General features: G+C 36.6%; 2 protein-coding genes across 3 annotated transcripts in view; one reads left to right on the top strand and one right to left on the bottom strand.

Moving 5' to 3' along the window:
• LOC145291209 (protein Abitram-like) overlaps window positions 1-23,725 on the bottom strand; it is a 65,419-nt gene extending 41,694 nt beyond the window's left edge. The window contains exon 1 of one of the 2 annotated variants that reach the window (XM_080136793.1): window positions 23,561-23,725. In XM_080136793.1, the coding sequence (XP_079992919.1) occupies window positions 23,561-23,687 (127 nt within the window). In that variant the 5' untranslated portion in view covers window positions 23,688-23,725. The remainder of the gene's footprint in view (window positions 1-23,560) is intronic. The other variant, XM_080136792.1, reaches the window with a different exon arrangement.
• A 363-nt stretch (window positions 23,726-24,088) lies between these two features.
• LOC145291206 (U4/U6.U5 tri-snRNP-associated protein 1-like) lies at window positions 24,089-26,602 on the top strand. The gene has a single exon (XM_080136789.1). The coding sequence runs from the start codon at window positions 24,163-24,165 to the stop codon at window positions 26,476-26,478; it is 2,316 nt and encodes a 771-aa protein (XP_079992915.1). The 5' UTR covers window positions 24,089-24,162; the 3' UTR covers window positions 26,479-26,602.
• Window positions 26,603-27,208: the final 606 nt, after the last annotated feature.

Raw genomic sequence — 27,208 nt, 5'->3', positions numbered from 1 at the left:
TAATTTATCTTTAAAAAAATACTAAATCTGGTCTTTTTTTTTTTTTTTCCAATTTTCTTATCAGTTTGTTCAAGCTGTGGATAGGGCATCCGATAGGATACCAAGTATTCACCCACTAATTTATATATTCCAACCGAGAGATCTTTTTAAGATTCTGACCATCCCTTTAAGTGCAATTCTTTGAATCTCTCTTGTACTTGGTTCACCAGGTACATTTGCCAGGCAGTTTTTTTTTTTAATTCTTTTTCAGGAGTCCAGTTACACCTATAATTACTGGAATGATAGAGATCTTCCTTAGATTCCAGTTTCTTTTCATGTCATACATAAGACTTTGGTATTTCATTATCTTCTCCCCTCAGCTTTGTTTAAACTAGCATCACTGGGGACACTAACTTTTACTAAGGTTGCTTCTTTCACATTCTTGTCGCATGTCACTATGTCAGGTTTTATGGCTCCATTTTCTAGGTACATAGCTGTAGGGATTGCATATTAACATAGTGGATGGTGTCTCACGGTGTGTTAATAGGTGCATATTTTTAAATAATTACCATAAAAGAAAATTCAACTAAGGGGAATAACTCTTATAATAAAAGATATTCCTCCTAGCCATTTGCAGTCATTACTTTTTTTTTATTACATTTTCACCCCAAACAAGGCACATTGCCACTTTGGTGTAGGGGGCTACTATCAGGGGCAACAACTACTGGGGCACTTTGTTGGGATTTGGCCAGCAAGATGTCGGTTCACGTTACACTTGAGCTTCTGCATGTCAGTACAGTTAGGGAAGCAGGGACCTGGAATGGAATTCCAGAGTCTAGCGGTTCTGGGGAAGAAACTACTGGAGTAGAAAGATCTTTTACATCTAGGGATCTCTACTGTGTGGGGGTGGGATTTAGCTGCATGTCGGGTTTGTCGAGGGTGTCTACGTCATGGGGGTACAAGTGTTTGCAGTTCGTCAGAGCATTCACCATTAAAATACTTGTAGAACAGGCAGAGGGATGTAACGTTTCGTCGATGGGACAGAGGCTGAAGCTTAGATGCCAGTTCAGGGCCTATCAGATTGGCGACTCTCTTTTGAACCTTGTCTAGGAGCGAGAGACTAGCAGCAGATGCACCAGCCCAAATGGGACAACAATACTCCATACATGGGCGAATGGTGACCTTATAGAGGTACAGGATACTTTCAGGTGTCAGTAGTTTTCTAGCACGGTAGAGAGAGCCTACCTTTTTCGCAGCGGCCCTGGCAATGTTTTCAATATAATTGTTCCAACTCATGTTTCCTGTGAACGTTAGGCCAAGCAGTTTGAAAGATGTACTTTCAGACAGGGAGTCACTGGCCATTGCTATTGGTGGCAGAGAAGGTTTCTTGTAATTATTGAAGGAAACAAGTTTAGTCTTGGCAGCATTGAACGTGACCGTCCATTTATGTCCTCATTCCACTACAGATTGGAGGTCATCCTCTAGTGTTTTTGCCATTTCTTTAGATATGTGTTCATTTGTTTTCCTGTCATGCCTGTTATAGAGTGTGGTGTCATCAGCATATATACCCATCTCAGAGGCAGTTTTGTCGGGGAGGTCATTAATAAATATTAGGAACAATAGAGGTCCAAGGATAAACCCCTGAGGCACTCCCGCATTTATATCACACTGTGTAGATGCACAACCATCGAGGAAAACCTGGATTTTTCTCTTATCTAAGAAGGATTTAATTATGTTAAGTATTCTACTAGTGATACCGTATGATTTAATTTTCCTGAGGAGACCCTTGTGCCATACCCTGTCAAAAGCCTTACATATATCTAGAGCTACCGCTCTGCCCTCCCCCGCTTTGTCCAGTGAATGGTATATACGTTCAGAGATTAAAGTGCGGATGTCAGCTGTGGAACGGGCTTGTCTAAATTCATATTGTTTGTCAGTCAGAAGTTTAGCATCTGTAAGGTGACAGACTAGAGCATGGTTAATTATGGTCTCAAATATTTTGGCGAAAAGTGGGAGGAGGCTAATGGGTCGATAATTTTATGGGTCAGTTCTTTCGCCAGAATTCTTGAATACTGGTACCACAGAAGCAGTTTTCCAACAGCCCGGAAAGCATGATTCATTAAGGCATTTGTTGTAGAGTTTGGAGAGAACTGGAGCTACTTCGGCTGAGCACTTTTTTAATAGCACAGCTGGGATGAGATCAGGTCCACATGCTTTGAAGTGTCAAGGGTTTTTATGATAGCATGTACCTGAGCAGGGGTGATTTTTAGATCGTCTAGCGTGGCGTCTGTCCGCAAAGGAAAGTCAGGCAGGGGGTGGTTGGAAGGGTCCAGTGTGGAGTTCGAGGCAAACCGACTGGCAAGCATATTAGCCTTGTCGGTTGTTGAGCAAACAACCTCGTGATTGTTGGTTAGTGGGGGAATTGTTGATTGTCCATTATTTACTACACTGTTATAGATTTTCCAGAAGTCACGATTTCCTAATTTTTGTGCTTCGATGCGTTTTTTAGTGGTTTCAGTAAATTCTCTCTTAGCTGTCGCTATTTCTTTCTTAACGTTACTTCTAGCTTCTATATACTTCTGTTTGTTTGAACTGGACTTATGTCGGTTAAATCTGCGGTATGCATGCCGCCTTTGAGCAATAGCAGTTGCGCAAGTCGAAGTAAACCATGGGAACATGTGCTTCCATTCCTGTTTTGAACCATTCAGTGGTCTTATTTACGCACTGTTCAGCTGGAAGAGAAAAAATATTTCCCCATGGGGCATCTCTGATAAGATCTCTGATGGCTTCCCAGTCAGCCTTTTTATAATATCTCGTCGTTTTCAGCACTGGCTCTTCAGTTTTGGGTCTAGAATTTAGGGCGATTTCTACCATTATCACTGCATCGTCAGCGTTCCCGAGTGGGCTGTCAGCATTTGTTGTACTATCCACGGGAACTGTAGTCAGAAACAGATCTAGAAGTGATGCGTGTTGTTCTTGCTGGTCAGGGAAACGGATTGGAAACGTAACCATTTGTGATAGGGAGTGAGATATAACAAAACTATGTGTTGTGCTGCCCGCTGTATCTGTGTGAGTAGAGAATCCAAGCCAGTTTTTGTGGTGAACATTAAAGTCACCAAATACATGTACTTGTGCGCTAGTGTCAAGGGAGAGTGCTGTGTCTATGCTGTCAGAGACTTTGTTTATTATGGTGCAGTCCTGGGTCGAGGGAGAGCGGTAGAGAAAATAAAAGTAGCTAATGTGTTGTATGTTTAGTCTAAAGCACATAAAGGCTTGATCGTCCGTTTCTAGGTTTGTTTCTCTAGTCAGGGGGAGGGGGTTACGAATGTAGACTCCAAGTCCATGCATATGTCTGTCAGAGTCCTTACGGCAGAGTGGGAGATAGCCAGGCATGTTAAAGTAGTTAGACGGGATGGAGGAGTGTAGGTTAGTCTTGCTTAGTGCTAAGATATCCGGGGTATTTGTTAGGAGAAATGCTTCAACATCAGCTAAATTAGTTCTAAGCCCACGTCAAATAGAAGCAGCAGAGTTAACTTTTATTGCTGCCACCTGTCAATAGTTAAATAAATAAATTCAAACATGTTCATTTGTATGTCGTGGTGGCTCAGTGGTTAGCGTCGCACGTTTTTTTTTTTTAACACTTTAATTTCCAACTTTGCCTCAAGGGTTCGATCCGCATACTCACCTACCAAAACATTTGTTTTTATTTTAAACCCCCCCCCCCGGGAGTTTGGATTTACCCAAAACCATACACACCTCATCACACCCGGGCATCGCCGGGTACTCCCCGCTAGTTTAAGATAAAAGTTAATATTTTCATAATCTGTGAATTTATTTTATTCAAATTATTTTCTGAACACAAATCGCAGACTGGTAATTTGTTTGAGTCACCAGCTCTAGGAAGGTTGTCATCCAAGACTGGAGAGACCTTCCTCCCCTTATGTTTAGCTTCAGAGTTTTCCTTCTCCTAGACGGATGACCTGGAAAGATCTACGGGTCCATCAGAACCGAGAGGGTTTTCCCCATGCCTGGGTCCTAATCCAGGTATTTCTGCGACCCTGCGTTGGTAGTTAATGTTACTGGGTTAATTTATAAAGGTTATATATCTACTGAAAAATTATACTCCTCAAAGTGATTACGGGACATTGCTATTTGATTGTTTGTTACTGGAGGTGGGGGTGAGTAAGAGTTCATGCAGTGGAAGCAGCTAAATTTGCAAACAGGTCTATTGGAACGTGGTTTAATGTTATTTCCTTTGGCTTTATATATATAAAAAAAAAAATTCTTCCTTTTCTTAAGAACCAGATTTCTTGTAAATATTCAGTATGACTGGACGAGTAATGGCAGATACTTGTACATCTATGTTATCGCACTGAAATAACATTCTTTAGAAAGCCGTTCTTTGTATGGGGAACGGAGGGTATTTTGTACTTATTCTGTACTTACATTATAATTTAATAAACAAAAATATTGTAAAAACTGAATTTAACTTGTAAATAATATTTAAAACAAAAAAAAAACAATAATTTGAGCAAGTTTACAAGCGTTTTTAATGGTGTTTGGCATATTTTGCCAGCGATGTCAGGTGCTGGTCGAACTTGAGTGGATATTTGTGAGAAATTTGGTTTGTAATATGCACAATTACCAACTTCTGGTTCATTACTTTGAACAGAAAGGTAAAAATATATAAAAGTAGAAACTAAAATATTTAGTTTTTTTTTTGTTTTTTTGTTGCAGTTACTTTTATATTTATACTTGTGAATTTGAAATGGAAAAAAAAAAAAAAAATACTTAATGATTCATCTGTACAGTGCATTTTATTTAAATGACTGTTTTCAAATGTGAAGTATATCCTTTTAGCTCCATTAGTGTCGGATATTAAGGATTGAAATATAGATCGTTTTGTCACCTTCTTCTTATAGTTCGTAAATTAGTCATAGGCTGCCTTTAATTGTAACGTATTATACAACTAATTTACGAATGGAATAACTACAATAAAAAGATGACAAAATGATCCATATTTCTATCCTGAATATCCAACACGATCTGGAAACTGAAGGGATATACTTCACACTTGAAAACAGTCGTTTGAATAAAACCCACTGGATAGATGAATCATCGAGTATTTTGTTTCTTTTTTTTTTTCCATTTTAAATTCATGTCAGATTTTTTTTTTATTATTTATACTTGCACACAAAGTTTAAATTAGTTTGTAAATATACTCAGCATACAGTGATTTTAATTTAGTGTGATGCAGAGTAGTTTCACGTCTAAAGAACACAATATGTCGGACATTGCTACAGAAGAAAAGATGAGGTCGTCAGTGATGTGTTACTGTGAGATGCTAAACACGGAACCGCTAAAGTAAAAAGACCTGTCAAGACGTACACAAAATTGACAGAAGACACTGGCTTACAACTTGCAGATCTTCCTAATGACATGGAAAATAGACACCTGTGGAAAGAGTCAATTTGGTTGGAGCAACCCACCCAAAACGATGATACAATGTTTTAGAGTACAATAAAAAGTATAAAAAAAAAAAAAAAAAAAAAAAAATAGTGTATAAACAATTTATTAGCATAACATAGAGGTTAGGAATTAAAAATATTCTTTATTCTGTTTTGCATGAATACTGCAAACTTTACAAAAATAGAAAGAACAGCTGATTTTTATCAGAATTTGAAAATAAAACTGTTTTCACTTAAAACCAACTTAATTTAGTAGATTGCTAAAAATTTCGAAAGTCAAAACTGAGTTATTTCCCTTTTCAGAAAATTAAGAAATACCAAGTTATTCCTCTTAGATGAGTAAAAGATAGTTATCCCCCCTTACATGAATTTTTTTTTAATTAGGATATTGAGTTTTTGTTCAAAATTTTAAATACGTTATACTTTTGAATATGAAGCGGTATTGTTTTTGTAAATTGCATAGAATTTTGTGGTTGTAATTTAGTAATTAGGAAAGAAAACGATTAAAGAGCAGCAAAAAAAGAAAAAAAATAAACTTTTTTAGAAAAAGATAAAAAGCATAGAAAAATGAGTTCCAATTTATTTGTCTTCCGATAAGGGCAGAGTTAGACATGTCGGTTTTTAAATATGTGAGAAATCACGCTCCCTAACAGGAGCACTTTGGATTGGGACGAAATTTTAAACTACCTCAGACTAGTAGGATTTCTCTTTCACTGATCAAAGACAAAAAAAAGATAAAATGTATCAGAACAGACACTACACTTTGTTCCTGGTCAAAAATGAGTTGACTGAATGAATCTTCATGCCTTAACCAATGCTAGGAAATTCCAACTTGCTTGATAATTCTAAAACATTGACAGAACAGTTTTAGACATTTTTTTTTTTTTTCAAGTTAGGAAAGATACTAAAAAAAGGGGGGGGGAGAACAAATACAAATTCTTTTTTATCTTATATAGAGATTTTATCTGTCTTTCTATCCGTTTGTCTGTCACTAACTGTTATATGTTTAGAATGAAAATTGATTGTGAAATCGCCACCTAAAAATGATGCAAAAACAAGGGGAAACGTTTAACAATTTTATTTAAAAGAGAGTTCGATAGAAAATAGTAATTTTCTCCACTCTTTATCTGTGCCTAAATCAAAACGTAGATTCCATGAACAAAGCTTCTTTCTTAGAAGTGCATGCTTGTGGAATTCTCTTCCGTTTGCCTGTTTCTCACCTGTCTACAACTTGGATGTCTTCAAGTCCAACATAAACAAATTCCTGCTGAATCGCCCCCTTCAGTAAGACACTTTATCAAATCTCCAATACTAACTATTACTACGATACTATCCCATTGATTACTGTACACGCGGTCACCCTTATCGCAGAGTGGTTTCTGGGCCTTGATAAGTGGTGATCTCCATGTAAAGAAAGAAAAATGAGCCGCTGAATGCGTAATGATCGGAACTGTCTTGTTTTATCTCTCGAGTGCCCTGGCTGACAGACTGACTCGTCCCCCCAAGGGGAATAACTCTTTTGCCAGTTCTTTTTTCTCGTTAGATGGGCCCTAACACTAACAATTTATTTTTTTTAAACATAGTAAATACATTGCAGAGTTTATCACATTTCGAAATATAAGAGATCTTGATTACTTTTAGAAATGGAAAATACTGCATTAATCTCTATTCTTATCACTTTGTCTGTGTGAGTTCCTTCCTCATAGATTTCAAAATGGCTGAGACTATTGTTCGTAAATTTCACACAAAGGTAATTTATATGTCTGGCAGTGTTCTTAGATATGTTTTGTACAGAAATTCATCTGATGAAAATCCAAAATTCCAATCTTAAACATAGTCTTTCTTCTGTTATAGATAAAAATTCTTCCTTTTTATCTATTACAGAAGAAAGACTATGTTTAAGATCGTCAAGCCCCAAATATCAGCTGACATGATATTGTAAACAAACACAGACATAATTTGTTGAATGATATCATCATCAATTTTTTTTTTTTTTTTTTGCAAATTACTCCACCGGGTAAATTATTCCTCGTAATATATAATAATCAATAGAAGATTGATTCTAATTCACAATCTGCATAAATGAAATTATTATGTGTAAGTAAGTATTCAAAAATCAATTTGACATAAAGCACTCATTCTAAATCAACGGGCTAAAACTTTTAGCCTGTTTTAACATGCAAAATGTGCAATTTCTAATAATTGGACATTTTTTTTAATCAAACCATAAAACCATTAGCAATAGATAGAGGCTAAGCTAATTGGGGAATGCATAAAACTTAGGAACATCATCTTAGTTAGCCAATACAGAACTCTGAAACTGTGACAGTGATCCATGTTCATTCACACAATTCTGAGGTAGCACGTTCAGGACTGCAGAACACAATGCGAAAAAGGATCACCAGTACATCTCTGAGCAAACACCAGTTTGATTATGCTGCAAGTCTAATGTGAATGTATATCGTTGCAGGTTTGGCCTGTTCAGCCGCAGCACAGGACAGTATTTAAGCATTGCAGTGGAGCAAGAACCATGAAATAACCTATAGGCAACAGATGCAACTATCACATTCCGGCATGTAGACAGCAGATCTAATGCAAGCTGATTATAATACTCCAAAGATAATAGGGTCGCAGTAAGGAACACGAAGTATATATCTGATGGCATGACCACTGTACACCTTCAAGAGAATCAGAGAATACCTTACTAACTCCGGCAAACACTAGAGACCCAGTGGGGATGAATCATTGCCTTGTAAACCTAGTCAGCAAATGCCATTCATGAGAAATTTGGTAGCTCAGGATAGGCAATACGCAAAGCTCATTAACCTTATTGGATAAACAAGACAAGTGGTTGTCAAACCTGAGATTTCGAGAATGGCACAAATTTGTTTTGAAACGAAATCACAGAAACAGGAAAGAGATATCTAGAGGACAATAGCACAACTGTATGTCCCCGTCCCACCCACTCAGATGCAAAAACGAGCAATGACTGCAGGTATGTTGACGCTATGTAACGGTTTGGGCGTGACACAGAAATTCATGTGTCATCAGCATAAGAGCTTGGGAACACAGTCAAGTTGTCACTGTTAATATGAAATGTTGCACTGTCCATTAAAGTTAGCAGGTTGTTGATGAAGAGAAAAAATAATGTTGGTGCAAAAACACTCCCCTGCAGCATCCCAACTCAGACAGGAAGCTCATTCGACAAACAGCCACTAACAAAAGTAGCCTGTAGCCAGTCAGATAGATAGTTGCAGATCCAAGAAAAGAGCTTGCCTCAAATGTCGAATGAGGGTAGTTTCTGCTGCAAGCCTGAGTGAGGAATGTATTGGTAAGATCTAAAAATGCCGAAATTGTGTCCTTTTTAGCTTCACGTTCGGAGGCCAAGTGCTGATAAAGACAGGCAGCTTGTTCCACAGAAAATTGTGATTTTAGAAAACTGAACTGAAACGGGTGGATGAGCTTATTGCAGAGCGGAATTACGGTGGAGGGCTTCCATAGAAGAGGCATGCGACCAGACACAAATTACAGATTAAACAAATGAGCAAGGGACTTTGATAATGAGTGAGCACACCAATTAAGCAGAATATTGGGAATATTACTGGGCTCATACTCTTTCTAGTGTCAAGTTTATTCAGTTTTGCAAAAACAATATCTGGCGTGAACCAAATATCAGTAAGAGTGAACCTGTTGATGGTAGCGAAGCATAATGCAGTGCACTGCACTCGAAGGAGTTGCACCTGCATAATGTTGATTAAGAAGTGTCGATTTATCAAATGATGTGCTGGCAGTAACTGTTCAATCAAACAGATCAGGGATGGTGTCAAGTTCCGAAGAAAACAGAGTTTTTTCGCAGTCACCAATAACTGCGTGATGAGGGACTATCAATGATCTTGTCGGCCTGGTGACGATAACTGTCTGCCTTGATACGTTTTATTTCAGAAGACAGTTGGTTTTATGTGTTTCGAAACAATTGTAGATCGTACTCAGAACCATACAATCAATATCAAGGTCAGGCAGATTTCTTAATCAGGAACAAGGGTTGGAATTCTGGTGCTACAAATGGCAATGAGTGATAATACAATCTTGCAGCATGTTTCGGCACATGAGTGAATATTACCAAGCCAAGCTGAGAGGTTAGAAAATTGCAAGCAATATCAGGACTGTCATATTCCTAAAATATATCCCAGGGAAGAGAATTGATTGCTGAATCAGAGACCAACTGACAATAGAGGCAAAGTCAATCTGTTTTGGTACTTCAAGATTTTCAGTTGAACTCGTAGCGTCATTTAAACCAAAGAAAACAATTGCATGGTCTAATGTACCCACAGGAGGGTCCGATGATGGTACATTAAATATATCAGGACCAGATGTTAAAATAAAATCTAATAAAGATAGATGTCCATTAGGACCGTAAGGGAATCCCGTCACAGTCTTTACAATTTGAGTCAAACTAAAATCAGCACAAAAGTCAGTCAGATAAGAAACATTATGATCATCTGAGTGGGTTGCTAATCAATTTGAGTTCTGACAGTTGAAATCGATAAGTATCATATATGTAGTGTTATGCAGTACATGGTATGAGTCAATAGATGATTCGATGTGCAGCAAAATAGGCATGTAAGTAATCAATGATCGATATGCAAAACCAGTCAGCAAAGTTGCTGAATGGGTAGAAATAGATAACTAGATAACCTCATGATCTTTGCACTCAAAGAAATCAAGTCGCTTAAAAATGGCATCGTTTTTAACATAGATCAGAAGGCCACCATGAGAGGCATTAACGTGCCAATCTGTGTGTAAAATAACATATCCAGGAATATCCACTACACAAGCGCACTAGAATCTAAGAACGTTTCAGCAACAAAGACATACAGAGAGAGGCTAAGCATTACACGTGATTTGAGTTCATCGAATTTACTACATAACCCACGAATATTAATATGCCAAAGTCCAGACATTTTGAGCAGCTATTTAATATTTGAGTTTTATAAAGAAAAATCATTACAAGAAAGATTAAAGTATTATTTGGATTCTTTGGACTACTGTTCTCATTTTGAGTGTCATTTTCACAATGTTTCGGTTGATGTAACCCCCAACCTTCTTCAGGTATACCTTGTCAAACTCTGGAATGTTTCTGTCAAACTCAGGAATCTGGATAGAATTTTGAACAGAGCCTTTTATTTACTTAAAAGGAGTAGCATGCTCTTGTTCCATCAGCCATGACTGAATAGAGGTCCTAAGTAATTGGCAATTGTATATTTTTCAGTCGCCCACACTGAGAATTGAACCTTCAACCTTCAGAAAAATATCATTTTTATAATTGATTTTCCAAGTATTCTAACCAATGTGCCATAGGTTCTAGCAAACACCTGAAGACGGTTGGAGGTTGCATAACAGTAGTCCGAAGAATCCAAATAATACTGTAAAGCTGTTGCATGCACCAGGCAGTACCAAATTACCTTGTTTACAGGCTAAGGGTTAGGTAAACTGTTTGACACAGAGAAATGATAGAATGTGTTTTTATTGCGACATTGTAGAAAAAAAAATTATTTTCAAACGAAGTGGACATTTGGTACCATGAGGTCTGGCTTGACATCCATGAAACTATTGGCAGTAAACCACATGTTTTATGTCAAGCGACAGACCATTTTGAAGGTGATAAGAATTAACCTGAAAAACAAAAAGACCTCACAAGAGAGAGAGGGAGGGAAAGAGAATTAAAGAGAGATATGGATTAAGAGAGAGAAAGAGATATATTATATTGGAAACTGATCCTGCCTCTAAAATCTAAAATATTTGGGATGAATAAAAATGTAATTATCTAGCAAAAATATTGATGATTGTACTGAGAAAAAATGGTCCATATAAAAAGGTGAAAAAAGTGGTGATGATAAATAATGAACAATTGACAATAACTTATTTGAAGCAATTAAAATATTTGGCACCTGTTCATGACTGCGAAGCAACCATTTTTTTTTTTTTGGTTTTCAGTTAGGAGATTTAGAGAGTGTACATCAGAGGCAGACAAATGCAATTGCAGAAGTCAGGACCGAATCAAAAATCTCAACTAACGCCATCAACAAATGAGCTTTTGTTACACATTTATCAAATTAAAATAAAGAAAATCATAACACATAATAGGCTTATTTTTAATAGAGATTTAAAAAGATCAAAAGTGAAAATTGAAAATACTAGTTTTTTATGCAAAATTTCTCTTTTCCTAATGAAAGAAAGTTGTTCAAAAAAAATTTTCAATTTTTGTAACAAAGTAAAAATTTTGAAATTTAACATATGAGTTGCCTTGAATAAGTTTCCAGACTTTTTTCATATGGGCATTTTTATTTATTTTTATTGAGCACATGAAACTCTAGTCCCTTTAGAAGTAATTTCCTAATACACTTGTACTGCTCCAACAACTTCTGGAAAGCTCTGTGGAAGTTCTCCTGTGTGAGTATGTCAATGACCCTCATCGCAGCCTCTTTCATCATCTCAATTATCTCATAACTGCAGCCTCTAAGGTTTTGTTTGAGCTTAGGGAATAACCAAAGTCACAGAGAGAAAGGTCTAAACTATACAGAGAGTGAGAATCTGTCTTGATGCCTATCTTGGTCAAATAGTCCATGACAAGGATGAAATACCCTTGGGACAAACTTTGCACAGATCTTCAGTTCCTCGCAAATAATTGTGTGTACAGTTCCCACACTGACATCAAACTATGCACTTATTGTCTCTATAGACGCACAATACGGTATTTATCCATGAAAATCTTTATTTGACCAATCAACTCTAGCGTTCTGACTTCTTTACTCCTCCCACACCTCTCGGTCCTGGATATGACCTAAAACTATATCCAACTAGTGAGGGGTACCCGGCGTTGCTCGGGTGTTTAGGGGGCGGTTAAAAAAAAAATGTAAGTATGAGGATCGAACCCGAACCCGAACCCTTGAGGCAAAGTTGTAAATTAAAGTGTGAAAAAAAAAAGTGCGATGTTAACCATTGCCCCACTGCAAGATGCTAACGGAAACATGTTTGAATTTATTTAATTAGTTGACTTTAGCAGGTGCCCATTTTAATGAGTTAATGAGGTCAATTTTGACTGCGGGATAGTATTCATTTACTGCTGAACGCTTTTTCCCACCCCCAAGATGTTATAGGAAAAAGACTAACCCACATGCCGCGAGCGACAAATATTGAATATTTATCTTCCCGAAATCGAGCAAATTAAATAGACAGGCGAGCTTCGTTGTTAACTGTGAGATATTACGATTTGTATGTGATATAAAAAGTTTTAAAAAGTTGTGAACCGACCGACCGCTTCTCTGAAAGAAGCCTTTTGTAGACACAGAAAAAGCGAACACACATACATACATTTTCGCTTTTATATTTACAGATGGTGAGGCCCCGCCTTGCGGGTCTTGGGGAGTGTGGAGCCACCCTTTAATTGCCATTGTTCCCAGGTCCACTCTGACCCAGAGTGGTAGTACCTGTTAGGGTCCCAACTATGGGTTAAATAGAATCCGACTTAAAAAACAAATATACTCCATTAAAATCGTTCCTCAAAATAACTAGATTCGGCAGTAAATAACCTGAAAAAGGTTGATATGCCGTAAAACAAAACCAACCAACCAACCCACACCTCTCATCCTCCCTTACAGACTCCCTGCCTTTTTTTAATCTCTTATGGCACTCAAAAACTGATGCTCAATTCATGCAAGATGGTCCACTACATAGTTATTCCAAAGAAAAGTTTACCTGGGAAAAAGGCTAATAAATATTAAAAGAAAAAATGACTTGTTATTTTGTGTAAAAAGAAAAGGCGCATTTCAGAATTATGGCAGCAATTAAAAGTAAAGAAAATACAGAAAAGTATGTTTGATGTATGTACTCCTTACAGAACAAAGATGATATATATATTACAAAAGAGTCACAACTTATCAAGGCCTGAAGGCCACTCGAGAAAAAGGATTAATGAATGTAAGGTGGTAGTGTAGCAATCGTTAACGGTGTAAGTTGGGTAGAATTTGATTATTTAAGGGGGCAGTTCAACAAGAACTTGTATACATTAGCTACGATGTTGTAGTCTGCCGAGAAGCAGGCCAATGGAACAGTGTCCCACAGGTGGGTATTTCTAGTTCCAAATATAACGTAATTTGATCAAGTAAATTTTTTTTTTTCAAGAAAATCAAATTTTACGATTAAGTGAGTCATAGTGTTTTTGTCAGCCATGATCAAATCAGATGAAATAAAGGTAATTTTTTTTTTCCACTGGGTCTGCTGAAAATTAATATCACATTCAAATTTGGTTCTGACAAATAATTTTCTGGATATTAAGACATTTTTTCCAATGTATTACTTAAGGAAAGTGAATGGCATTCACCATTCTTAACATGGGGAGGAGGGTGGAGTTTTGCAAAACGCATGCACATTAGTACTTTTTAGTTGGGAAAAAAACATGGCTGCCAATAATAACATAATGAATTACATTGGATAATAAAGCTATTAATACCCAGAAAACTACTTGTCTGTCCCAAATTTGAATGTGATATTCGCTTTCAGTATATCTGGAAACCTATAAAATAGTTGTTAATTTAACGATGAATGCTACAGTGGAAGTAAAAAAAAAATAATTCTGAAATAAATAAGGGGAGACAACTCAAATCAAAGTGTCAAGGTCAAAAATCAATCTTATGTTCCATACAGTTTAGTAGTAAAATCACTAAAAATCGTAAATTTGGAGTTTTCTTTTTGTTTTTAGTTTAAAAAAAAAATACTTGATCAATTTCCGTAATCTTTGAAATACGTTCCGTGACAAGTACAAAGAGAGCTTTTGTTAAGAGTCAGACTTCTTTGTTTACAAAGCCATTCAGCGAAAGTGACGTCAAACAAATTTTAAGGTACAGATGACCAACACTTTATATAATGTAGCTTTTTTTTAAAAAAGCAAATATAAAAATATAAGGACGATAAAGTGTGGTAGATGCAAGTCCCCACACTTTTAACTAAGTCAAGCGTAAGTCACAGCATCATCAGATAGTTGACAAACCAATAATGTTCCTATTTACTTGCCTCCCCAGGAGGGCAGAGTTAGACACAAGATCGGTTTTTAATGTGGGGAAAATCAGACTCTCAAAAATGGGGCAATCTGGATAAGAACAAATATAAAAATTGTCTCAGTCTAGAAAGATACTCCTTCATTGAACGAGGAAAGGTTAAATGTAGTATCAGAACAGATAGTACACTCTGATCTTAGTCCCAAAACCAGTGATGTTTCTGGTCTTCATCGACAACGATGGATAACCTCCCCTTCTTTTGTGGTTTCTCTTACCCTTAAAATATTTTTTTTAATGTAACCAAACACGCAAATACATCTTTTTTAATAATTGAATTAAATTAGAATTTCAAACATCATTAATGGTGAAATATCTTCAATATGATGTTATTTTCACTTTATATTTTTTCCTTCGCAATAATTTCTTTCAAGCTTAAAATTTTTCCTAGTAAAAACCTGTAAATAAAAATAAACTAAAACTGCTTTATTTTTGGCTTTTTTTTTGTTTTACATCAACCATAAATTCTTTTGTTTTTAAAAATTGAATGCATTTTTAATATCATGATTACAATCATTTTCTCATTTGTAACCTATGAACCATATACTTGTTCCATAAACCATATAAAACTGTTTTTTTCCATAAACCATATAAAATTGTTTTTTCTCCAATTTTTTATCGCATAAGTTGTGAAAAAGACTTTCATTAGAATTTGTTAACCCTTAAAATTGTGAGATCGCGTAGTGGCAGACTTGGACATAATTTAGGAAAAGGGGGAAGTAACAACTGTTTGTAAATACAGAACAACTGTTTTTAGGTTGTATGGTCTTTCATAGATGAAGTGATTATCGCGTAACAAATTGCTGAAAAAAATCATTGTATTTTTAGCAAAATGCACAGATATTTATTGATTTTTTTTCTTTTTTGGTATCGATTCTTCAAAGCATTTCCTATATAATAGTATATTAGCTAATAGAAAATTATGAATTTATTTTTCAAAGATTTGAAAGTAGTGTTTTTCGTAAAAATAATGAAAATATAATTTATTTTATCTTTTTTTTTTGCTAATCTGAAAGATAATTATTATTAACATATTCAACGAATTTAAAAAAAAACAAAAAAAACAAACGCAATATATTTTGTTCAGTTTTGGCTGATTATTTTAAGCATATTTGTACCCAAAAATAAAGAAGGGGGACGAGGATTGTAGGCAAAAAATTATATATATAAATATCAATTACAAAAAAAAAGTACACCATTTTAAAGTTCATTCTCCACCTAAGAGTCACTTCTTGTAAAAACCAGACAATTTTTGGAACTTCGAGAAGTGACCCCCTCCGATTTTGCCTCAAATCATATACATTGTGGGTAATAACCTTGAAAGAGAATTTCAAAACAAAAATTTTGCCTAATTTTGAGGGTTCGGGATTTATGACTGTTTCTATTTTTAGACCCAGGGCAAAAAATTCCAAAAAATGTAAAAAATCAAAACCTTGTCAAGCATTTTCTCACAATGCCGACACTTTTCCACGGTTATTTTTGTTGCATGTAACAGCCAAGCTCTGGAAAAGGTGAGAAAATGGAAATTTACATAGAATACCTCTGGCATCACTTTTTTTTTACATCTCTGAAAATGTGAAATTTTTTCATTTTTCAGCCCAATTTTTTAAAGCGCCCCAAGTATTCCATGAAAAGATATTATTCATCAGTTAGTATACCTAACAGAAAAAATCCTTCAGCTGTCAAACCTGTGGAATACTATGGGCATTTTGAGATAATTGGCCCCAAACATTGCCCTACGTACAAAATGACGCGTTAAAAAAAGTGTGTAACGGAAAACGCCCACCCTTTGGGACATAAAGCAATGCGAAGAATTGTACATCATAGCATGTTGTAATGGTTATGAAAACAAAACTTATGGAATCTTGCTTCATTTTTACACTAGAGCCTCATTAAATTCCTCAAAAAGTATAAAAACTGATTTTTTTGTCATTTTTTGACCCACATATTTGGAAGCGCCCAAAGTATTTTTTTTTGCATCCAATTAATTTTCGGGCACCCATAGTGTAGGGGGAGATGGATTTCCTTCATGTGACGCGTGCCAAAAAACAGAATATGTAGCAAGGAATTTCCAATGAAACTGAGGAAAAATTGTGAGCTTTGTGGGGTTTTTTTTTTTCTTAATTACATTTTCACCCCAAACAAGGCATGTTGCCACTTTAGGGGGCTACTATCAGGGACATAAGCTACAGGAGTACTATGTAGGGAGTTGGGCAGCAAGATGTCGGTTCACGTTACACGTGTACTTCTGCATGTCAGTACAGTTGGGGAAGCAGGGTCCTGGAAGGGAATTCTAAAGTCTAGTGGTTCTGGGGAAGAAACTAATGGAGTAGAAGGCTCTCTTACATCTAGGGATCTCTACTGTGAAGGGGTGGGATTTAGCTGCTTGTCCGGTTTGTCTTTTTGTCGTTCTTATCACTGTACAGCCTTCACATCAGAATTTTGTTTGATTTTTCAGGGAGAAGATTGACGGACATGGGAACAAATCAAAATGCCAAACAAAATTGCAAGTATGAAAGGTGTTCTTTTTTCCATGAGGTAAAATGTGGAGCTGAAGCAAAGACAAAACCACCAATTGATGGAATATTTTGTCTGGCCCAGCTGCATGAAAATGTGAAGTCACGCATGATTTCATTGAATTTGCTCAAAACTCATGAGAGCTTAGATTATTGCAGTGAGAAGAGACTCATCGAGAACAGGATTGGTAGGCATATGTCAGATGATGAACAGTTGTGTGCTTGCCATCGGTATTGTTAAAGAAAGAGTTATCCCGATTAAGAGAGCGCTAGCAATGAACATTCCGATTGGTTCAATGTTGTGTCACCGACATAGACTTTCTATTGCGTGCACAGATGATGAGTGTGTCAGTCAGGATTGGTTGGTTGTTTTTGTTTTACGGCATATCAACCCTTTTCAGGTTATTTAATGCCGAAGTCAGTGATTTTGAAGAAAAGTTTTTTAATAGAATATATTTGTTTTGTTTTTTTCCAAGTCAGTTTCTATTTAACCCATAGTTAGGACCCTAACAGGTACTACCACTCCGGGTCAGAGTGGACCTGGGAGCAATGGCAATTAAAGGGTGGCTCCACACTCCCCAAAACCCGCAAGCTGGGGCCTCACCATCGGATATAGTTTAAGGTCATATCCAGGACCACGTGTCAGTCAGGAAGATGACGTGTTCGTTTCTTGTAAGGTTATAACCACACCATCCAAATTTACTAGATCAGTGGAAAAGGATGCTGAGATGACAGTGGCACTTGAAGCAAGCCCTACTCAGTATCAGCTTATTACGCATGTAAGTGAACTTACTCCTGGCAACAGTGAGGAAAGATTACAACCAAATGAAATGTTGGAAGACCTTAGCACGTCAACAATTTGCACTAGCTGTTGCTCCAGGGCAAGAAACAGATTTACTGAACCAATTTCAGTTGATAGATGGTGTTTCTAGCAATGAAAATGTCAACAAGATTCCTGATGATCCGAAAAAGATGGCCGCACTTTACGAAGACAGTAATGCATTGTCCCGATTGATGATACTGTCATAAGTTGATCGAAAATATTCTAAAGATAAGTTGATGGACGTATTCAATTGCTCCCAATATATTGTAGATCAAGCTCAAAAATGGTCCATGTCAGCGGATGGTCTTATTTTGTCTACAAAGGAGAAACATACGAGAACCAGGTTTGATTTGAATAAAGCAGAACACTTCATTGATTTAGTTTTTTCGCACGGCTTGCTGCAAGATATAACTTATGGCACCACTGCGATCCAGTTTGATTCGGGTGACATTCAAAAAGTTGTGCATGCTGTCATAACTGCTAAGTTTAGCCATGTAATTTTTTTTCTATAAAGAAGCGTGCAAAATAACCAACTACAAATCTCTGTCGGATTCAATGTTATTCAATATACTGAGGAACATCAATCCATCTCAGAGTAAATGCCTTGCTGGCTTGGATGGCACTGCTGCAGCTGCAATGAATGGGTTTGATAAGTTACAGAAGGTAGCATCAAACTTTTCACAGAAGTCTCTGACTGATTGCTTGGAACAAGAGAAAGCGATACCTCGAAACTCATTACCTTTTACAAGCAAAGTAACGTATGTTCCGATTCCACTGCATTTGCACTTTCAGATCCAAAGAAGAGAAAGTTGTGTTGCATCAGATATATCCGCAGATACTTGCAACGATTGCAATGAACTCTGCCTGGCTCTGCAAAAATGCGAGGATCTTGTTTGTGAAAAGAAGAATCCTGATCTGATGTACAATGTTGAAATGGCCATTCATAGCATTGTGAAATACATGAAACACAAGAGATGCACATCAAAAGAAGGCAAAGTTTTACGCCTATGATATCATCAATCACGAGTGTGCTTTTGGTTGCAAGATTTTGCCTAAAAGATAATTCCAGTCAGGTATCGAGAAGGGCAAAATGAATACTTTGGGAAGAAAGGTATGAGCATGCACGTGAATGTTTTTGTTTTGAGGAAAGCAGATGATGGATTGACTAAGCATGTAGACTTTACCATTCTGTACAGGTGTGATCAGGGCATTTCCGCTGTCACTTCTATTGCTGACGTTGTGTTAGAACAGTTGTGCCAAGATGAACCTCTGGTGTGCAAGCTTTTGGCAAAGTCTGATAATGCAAGCTGCTACAGTGGGAACTATTAAGCTGAGTCGATGCACAAGCTGTGCAAGTCCAAAGCAATCAAGATGCTCCGATATGACTACAATGGGCCACAATGTCGGAAGGACCAGTGTGACCGGGAAAGTGCAGCAACCAAAACAATACTACAAAGTGTTGTAGATGCTGGCAATGTTATGTTTTCTGCTGAGTATGTTTCCACCAGTCTTCACTATGGTAAAGAAATGAAAAACACATCTGTTTCAGTCATCAAGATAGAAACACAGGATCTGCAAGGGGACAAAGTCACTGGAATCCAATCATACCATTCTGTGGAATTCAAGCAAGAAAACATGGTTTTGGGGAAGTTCTTAGACATTGGGGAAGGTGAGCCATACCCTTACACCAATCTTAATGCCAAGCCAGTTTCCAACGTAATTCTTCCTTTCAGCAATACAGATAAGCAGCACACAGAATTTGCCATGGTGTCAGAGCCAAAAAAGTAAAACAGCAAGATCGCCAACTCTGCTCTCTTTTTTACTGCATGGAATCAGGTTGCTCTACTTCATTTGAGAAGGGGGAAGATCTTGAAATCCATATGTTGTTTGGCTGACACATGGCAGCACAAGCAGTTATATCAATGGATGCAGTCAAAGGCATGTTTGTGATGAAGATGAAAGCCCTGTTAGAAGTTAGGTCCACAGCCTCGGCAGTCGTTCATCGTGAATCATCCTTTGCGAACAAATACATGAAGATGTTGCATTCCCTGTGCAAAGTAATTTCAAATTTTCCTTTGAGCAGAAAACAATTCTGTATGATTGCTTCATCAATGGAGAGTTGACAGGGGATAAAGTGACTCCTAAAGAGGCGGTTTACATTATAAGGGCACAGTTGACACCAGACAAATATGTTACCCTACAACAGATTAGAAGCCTGTTCTCCTGATGGAGCAGACTAACTAAAAAGAATAAACTTCAACCACCTGTTAAGAAAAGAAGCACAGTAGAGCATTCTCTTGCAGTCAATGAGATATCCGATGATGAGGAGGAATAAGCTGATGGGGATACAGTTACACTTTTGTACAATGACAAGATCACAAAAGTTGCAACACAGATTTCTCCAGGATGGGAAGTTGGTGATTGGATTGTTGTCAAATACGACAATCAGATGTTTCCCAGCCAAGTTCTATCAGTGGATGATGGTGACTGAATGCAAGAAAGCTTCCCTGAGAGAAATATTTTCCATTGGCCCAATCCGCGAAATAGCAAAACATCTTATGATCGTTCAATGGTTCTTTGCAAAATCCAGCAGCCTGAGCAACTGCTAAACAGCCGAAGTGCAACAAAGTTAGTCGACAAAAATTTCCACAAAGCAAGGGATCTTCTGCCGGCCTCTTGAGTCAAAACAGCAAACGATTGTATGCATGTGTCGAATAAAGTTACATTTGACATTCTATTTTTGAATTTTGGCTTTCTTCAATGCATGTCTGTTAGCTTGAGAATTACTGGTATTTAATGAGAATACCACTAACAAACGTGAGCATAAAAATTGTTTTTATACCTCAAAAATGTTTAAGGATTCTCCATAGGATACAACTATATGTTTTCATTTGCTCCTTTTAATGAATTTGCAATTTGTCCCCACTCTTTTTAGTTTTCCATTTCAGACGTCTGTTGCACAAATTTTTTGGCACCTGGGAAATGTTTGTGGTCAATTATCTCAAAGTGCTTACAGTATTCCACAGATTAGGCAGCTGGAAGACTTTCTCTCTTAGGTATACTATCAGATAAACAAAACACTTTCATGAAATACTTTGGGCGCTTCCAAATATATGAGCTGAAAAATGCAAAGAAATCACAATTTTTATATGTTTAAGGAATTTAATGCGGCCTTAGTGCAAAAATGAAATGAGATTCCATAAGTTTTGTTCTGATAACTATTACAGCATGTTCTGATGTACATTTCTTCACACTGCTTTATGTCTCTACACGTGGGCGCTGTTCATTACACAATTTTTTTAAAGCATCATTTTGTACTTAGGTCAATGTTTTGTGGCTAAATATCTCAAAATGTCCATGATATTCGCCAGGTTTGACAGTTGGAGGACTTTCTCTGTTAGGTATATTAACTGATGAATAATATCTTTTCATGGAATACTTGGGGCACTTTAAAAAATTGGGCTGAAAAATGAAAAAAATTCACATTTTCAGAGGTGTCATAAAAAAAGTGATGTTAGAGGCATTCTATGTAAATTTCCATTTTTCTCTGTTAGGTATATTAACAGATGAATATCTTTTCATGGAATACTTGCAGCGTTTTAAAAAAAATTGGGCTGAAATAAAAAAAAAATTCACATTTTCAGGTTTTTCAGAGGCATAAAAAAAATGACAGCAGCGGTATTCCAAGTAAATTTCTATTTTTCTCACCTTTTCCAGAGCTTGGCTGTTACATACAACAAAGATAACTGCGGAAAAGTTTTGGCATCACAAGACAATGCTTGACAAAGTTTCGATTGTTTTCATTTTTCGTTGTTGTCAAGTGGATAGAGACGTTAAATCTCTACGGTTCCAGGTGAGAATTGTCTGAAGATAGCAGTTTCAATCCTACCCAAAGCCAGCCAGAAGCTTACTTGGCCAAAACATGTTGAGACGACAACTATGGATGGCAGTAATTGCTGAAAATGCAGTTAGGAGATTCGGAGTTCCTATCCTGTCGCGGTTATCACCTGACGAAGGCCAAAGGAATAGTTGGCTAAAATGTTGTGAAACAACATCTAAGAAAGATGAGGATAAGAGTCTGCAATAAATAAATTAATAAAATAAATAATACTCATCTCAATAATGAATTCCAATTAAATAATATAAAAATATAACTTAGAAAACATATTTATGAACTGTTTTTTAATATATTAATAAACTGTTTTTGTTTTATTAAACAGATAGATTATTTTTTGTTTTATTAAACACATGGATTATTTTTTTTATAACAGTTCTATTTTTATGTTTGGTGTGGGAAAAAAGTACCAAAACCTGATGTTTGATTTAAAATTTTAAAAAAGTCATTCTTAACATGGAGAGGTTGGAGGGGGGGGGGGTATTCCGAAAGCCGTTCTGGGTTTGTTTTACTATACACAGATTCGAAAAAGTTGTCAAAAAACAAATATATAACAAATAAATGTTATCAAAGGCAAGATATGTTAATTTTCTAGTGTTTTTATTTAATGTAACATGTTTATTCAGCTCGAAAAACAAGAAATTTAAAATGGCGCCCGACTCCTTCTTTGACATGGTAAGTTTGGGAAAAGGAGTTATAAATTAAAAACTAGACAAAATACTGTTAAAAACTCGCTCAATATATGTTACCGTAACATAGGCTGACTTATATTCGGTGGGTTTTTAACAGTATTTAGCATTTTTTATTTTAACTTCTTTTCCAAACTTACCGTGTCAAAGAGAGAATCGGGCACCATTTTAAATTTTCTTATACATCGGTAAACACTATGTTTTTCGAGCTGAATAAACATGTTACATTAAAATAAATGGTGCTAGTGCAGAGAGTGATCCGCGCTATTTTTTTAAATCGCATTTCCAAGTTTAATTAAAGTTTTATATGTTTTTTATTCAATTGTAAGGTTGAAGCATAGAATAGGTACAACCCCCCCCCCCATGTTAAGAATGGCTTTTTAAATAATAACGTTATTATTTACGTCCGGCTGCACTAGTACCCATTAAATAAAAACACTAAAAACATATCCAGTTAGGTAGAAAAGTAACTTATCTTGCCTCTGATAACATTTATTTGTTTTTGACAACTTTTTCAAATCCATGTGTACAGTACAAACCCGCCGTTTTTAACAGGTGGCTGAGGGTTTTTATACTACGCTGAGGTGGGCCGCTCGCTGGACGCTGGGGCAGGTCGTAAAAAAATACTTTTTTTTTTTTTTTTTTAAATAAGTAATTCTCAATAAGTATTAAATAAAATCAGGTATTTGTAATGAATGGACACTCAGAGGATTTCAATAATTTGACGAACAATCTGAAATCAGTCTCGGAAATGGCCAAAGCAGTTTACTATTTCAAAGTCATTTTTTTTGTTTTAGTGGCTTCTGTTTTTAAACCTGAACACTAACCATTTGCATGCTTACTGTCGTTTGCATTTTTACATTTTTTTTTTTTTTTCGCGATTTTCAAAATCGTAAACTGCTTCCGCTTTTTGTCACTAATTCAAGATTCTCCGTGAAATCCTCTCGGATATTCATTCATTACAAGTACTGTACTGTACCTAAAAATAAATACACAACACGTGTTTGTGTTTAGTTTCCTGTCAAGTTCTTAAAATAGGCACCCATGGTTACACACGACGAAGATATGTACATACATTACCTATACTATATCTACACGTGTAATAACGTTCAACAACACTACGACGTGTTGGATTTCCATTACTTTTTTCGGTCGTTTCGTCATTTGTTTCCTTGTCATCTTTCAAGACAATCGTAGAAGACGCCATGATAAAGCTAAAAACTAAGGGAGGGAACTACGTAACGATAAAAACGATAAAAAAAAACATATTTGCTGCGAACCTTTTATAATAATAATGATAATATATATATATATATATATATATATATATATGTGTGTGTGTGTGTGTGTGTGTGTGTGTGTGTGTGTCAGTAGTATTTGCATGGTATAAAACAAAATAATATTCATTAGTTACAATATCAAACGAATAGCTTACGTCATATTTTTTATTTGAATTTACAATCAATTTGACTTAATAAAAATTATTAGCAGTAACAAAGTTTATTTTATTTTATATAAAAAATATATATAATATTAATTACAAATGAGTAGTTCTAAAAAGTTGTGGAGGTCATCTTTAATTATAACTTATCAAAAGCAAGTTAATATTTTCTGCGGTGCTCATCTAGGCGGCCATATTGTATATCCTCACTGTTTTTCTGTTTTTTGTTGTCTTAAACGCTATGGGTTCTTCAAAGAAACGCAAGTCCGACCGTGAACATAAGCATAAACACAGGCATAGATCACGGTCAAGATCTCGGTCGAGGGAAAGGCACCAAGGTAAAAAACGCCGAGAAAAAGATGAAAAGTCTAAACCGCACGTGTCGAGTCGTGTTGAGATCGACGTTCCCGATCGCACCGATACCAACTTGGAACCCGTCCCTGCGGTAAGTGGCGATTCGAGTACTCTGAGCATCGAGGATACAAATAAGATTAGACTCAAACTCGGTTTAAAGCCCTTGGATGTCGGTGGTAAACCCGCGGCTTCATCTGCTGTTGCGTCGACGACTAAAGAAGACACGGAAGATGCGCCCAAAAAAAAGGAGGACGTTCATGTCCCGGCTGTTAACATTGGTCAGATTAAAAAAACCGCCAAACTGCGCGAGAAAATGGAAAGTCAGCGGCAGAAAAGGCAAATTTCAGAAAAACTTAGCAAAATTAAAACTTTAGGAGAAAGTGATGACGACGATGATTTGAGCGAATGGCTCGAAAAGAGTCGGCGAATCGAGAGAGAGCGACAACTGGCAGAGAAAACTGCTAAAATGCTTGACCAAATGGACCAAGACTTCGGAATTGGTAGTTTGGTCGAGGAGGAATTCAGCCGGGATAAGAAAAAGAAGGAGTACACATCCCGCGATTTGCAGGGAATTAAAGTCGAACACGATGTGGACAGTTTCAAGGAAGGCCGATCAGTGATTCTGACTTTAAAAGATCATGGTATCCTCGACGAAGATGCGGAAGAGGTTCTCGTCAATTATAACATCGGGGCCGAAGAAACGGCTGCCAGACTGGAAGAGGCTAGAAAAAAGAAACTGAAAGACGACTACCAACCCTACGACGACGATGAATTCACCGAAGAACGTGGGCCTCGGAAACCAAAGACAGTGCTTGGCAAATACGATGAAGAAATTAGTGGTCCGAAGATGAGAAGTTTTCAACTAGGGGCGAGTGGCAAATACATCCCGTCTGCAGAGAAGGAACTTGAACGGATGCGATCCGAGCTTAAACAGCAAGAACACATCTTGAATCAAACTTCTGTCCTAGCAAAAGAATTCTACACTGCGGAAGAAATGGAAGAAGCCAAATTCAAAAAAGTGAAAAAGATTAAGAGAAAAATTAGGAAAAAAACTGTTTTGAAAGCGGATGATTTGCTTCCCTTGGCGGATGAAAACACGTCACATTTTGGTTCAAGATCGAACCGAGTGAAGGAAAGTGGTTCAAACGAGAATGGAGATTTGGGAGAGGTTAAAGTTGAACAGCAAGATGACACAGAGCCGATGGAGATAGACCCACCGCAGTTTGAAGAGTCAAAGATATTAACAGGAATTGATGATGACAATGATGTGTATTATAACGGTGGCACGTTTGAAGAAGATGAAGCGATGAATGAATTACATGCAACCTTAGACAAAGTACGAAAACTAAAACAGAAAAAATTGGTGCACGTAAAAGATGCCATTGAGAATACGCTGCATCACGCTAAATCTCAGAATATGAATCCGAGTTCAGTGGTCAACATTAAAGGAAGCGACATCATACTCAATTCTACTTCCGAGTTTTGTAGAGCTCTCGGAGATATTCCGACCTATGGTCTAGCCGGTAATCGTGATGAAGAGCGGAGTGCCTTTCTTGATCTTGAACTAGAATTGATGGAACGAAAGAAAAAAATCCAAGATGAAGAAGATATGTCTAGCCAATGGAATGAAGTAGATATCGATACAAAGCCGGTGAACATCATAAAAGAAGAAAACTCTGTTTTAGATGAGGAGCCGTCCATCAACATGGGACTCAGTGCCGCACTTCAGGTCGCCCACAAAAAGGGTTACTTAGAAAACGTTGTAAAACGACAACCGAGTGGTCCGAAGCACAGCGACCTGGAAGCGCTCCATTACTCGATCGAAGATAAGCGATACGATGATCTAGACGAGAAATACCGAAAACGAGATCGTTACACAGGGATGTTGATGGACTTCAAAGAGAAGGAAGGCTATAAGCCGGATGTCAGGTTGGAATATGCTGACGATTCAGGCAGGCTGCTCAACGAGAAAGAAGCTTTCCGTCAATTGTCTCACCGTTTCCATGGGAAAGGTCCCGGTAAAAAGAAGACCGAGAAACGGATGAAAAAGCTTGAGGAAGAGCAGTTGATGAAACAGATGAGTTCTACGGACACACCGCTCAATACATTGACTTTGTTACAAGAGAAACAGAAGCAAGAACGGACTCCGTATGTAATACTCAGCGGAAACAAAGGAATGTCTGCAAATACAATTGTCAAATAAACTAATCTGATCCAAATTCCATAAAAAAGGCCTCATTTCATGCATTTTGTGAATATTCAGTAAAATTTTACTATTTGCTCTCACACTGTCGATAAAAAAAAAATAAATATGTGATTTTATTTTTTCAAGTAATTAGTACATGTCAACACCCTGGGGGAAAAAGAAAAAGAAAAAATTAGATTTAAAAAAAAATATTTTAAAATGGGCGTTCATTTTACTATATAAGTATAAGGTAAAGTAATCACCCACTTTCTGATCACAAAATGTGGCACTTCTCCATTTTAGGTTTTCAGGACAATTTTTTTGTTTTCATTTTTAAAGATTTTCAATCGGGTCAAGAGAAGACAATGAAGAAAGTAATACAAATTTCAAAAAACTTTTTGGTAAATCAAAACAAATGCATTAAACAACAGAAAACAATTAATGTGACATTTATTTAAAGTAAATGAAAAATGTGTTATTTTATTTTTTAAGTTTCTTTAGGACATTAAAATACTGAAATGAATGAAAGTATTAATTATTTGAAAATGTTTTTTTTTTTTCGTTTTACAAAACTTTGATAAATTTCTTGATTGTACCCAAGTGAAAGTCTTCAAAAATGAAAACAAAATATTGGGTGTTTCATATTCTAAAACTTATGTAAAGTAGTTTCATTTTTGTTCTTGTTTTTTTTTTTTTAAATTGGCGGACCTGTACGAGAGTGCCCACCTGGTGTATCAGAATTTTTGTA

Source organism: Euprymna scolopes, chromosome 12 (assembly GCF_053919585.1).
Source record: "Euprymna scolopes isolate OS-2025 chromosome 12, ASM5391958v1, whole genome shotgun sequence".
In the NCBI taxonomy this organism is placed as follows: Eukaryota; Metazoa; Mollusca; class Cephalopoda; order Sepiida; family Sepiolidae; genus Euprymna; species Euprymna scolopes.
The sequence above is the reverse complement of the archived record's forward strand: the minus strand, read 5'-3'. Positions and strand labels throughout refer to the sequence as shown.

Bases quoted from the DNA above. Each gene is read 5' to 3' on its own strand.
- LOC145291206 (XM_080136789.1), top strand. From the start codon at position 24,163: ATGGGTTCTTCAAAGAAACGCAAGTCCGACCGTGAACATAAGCATAAA.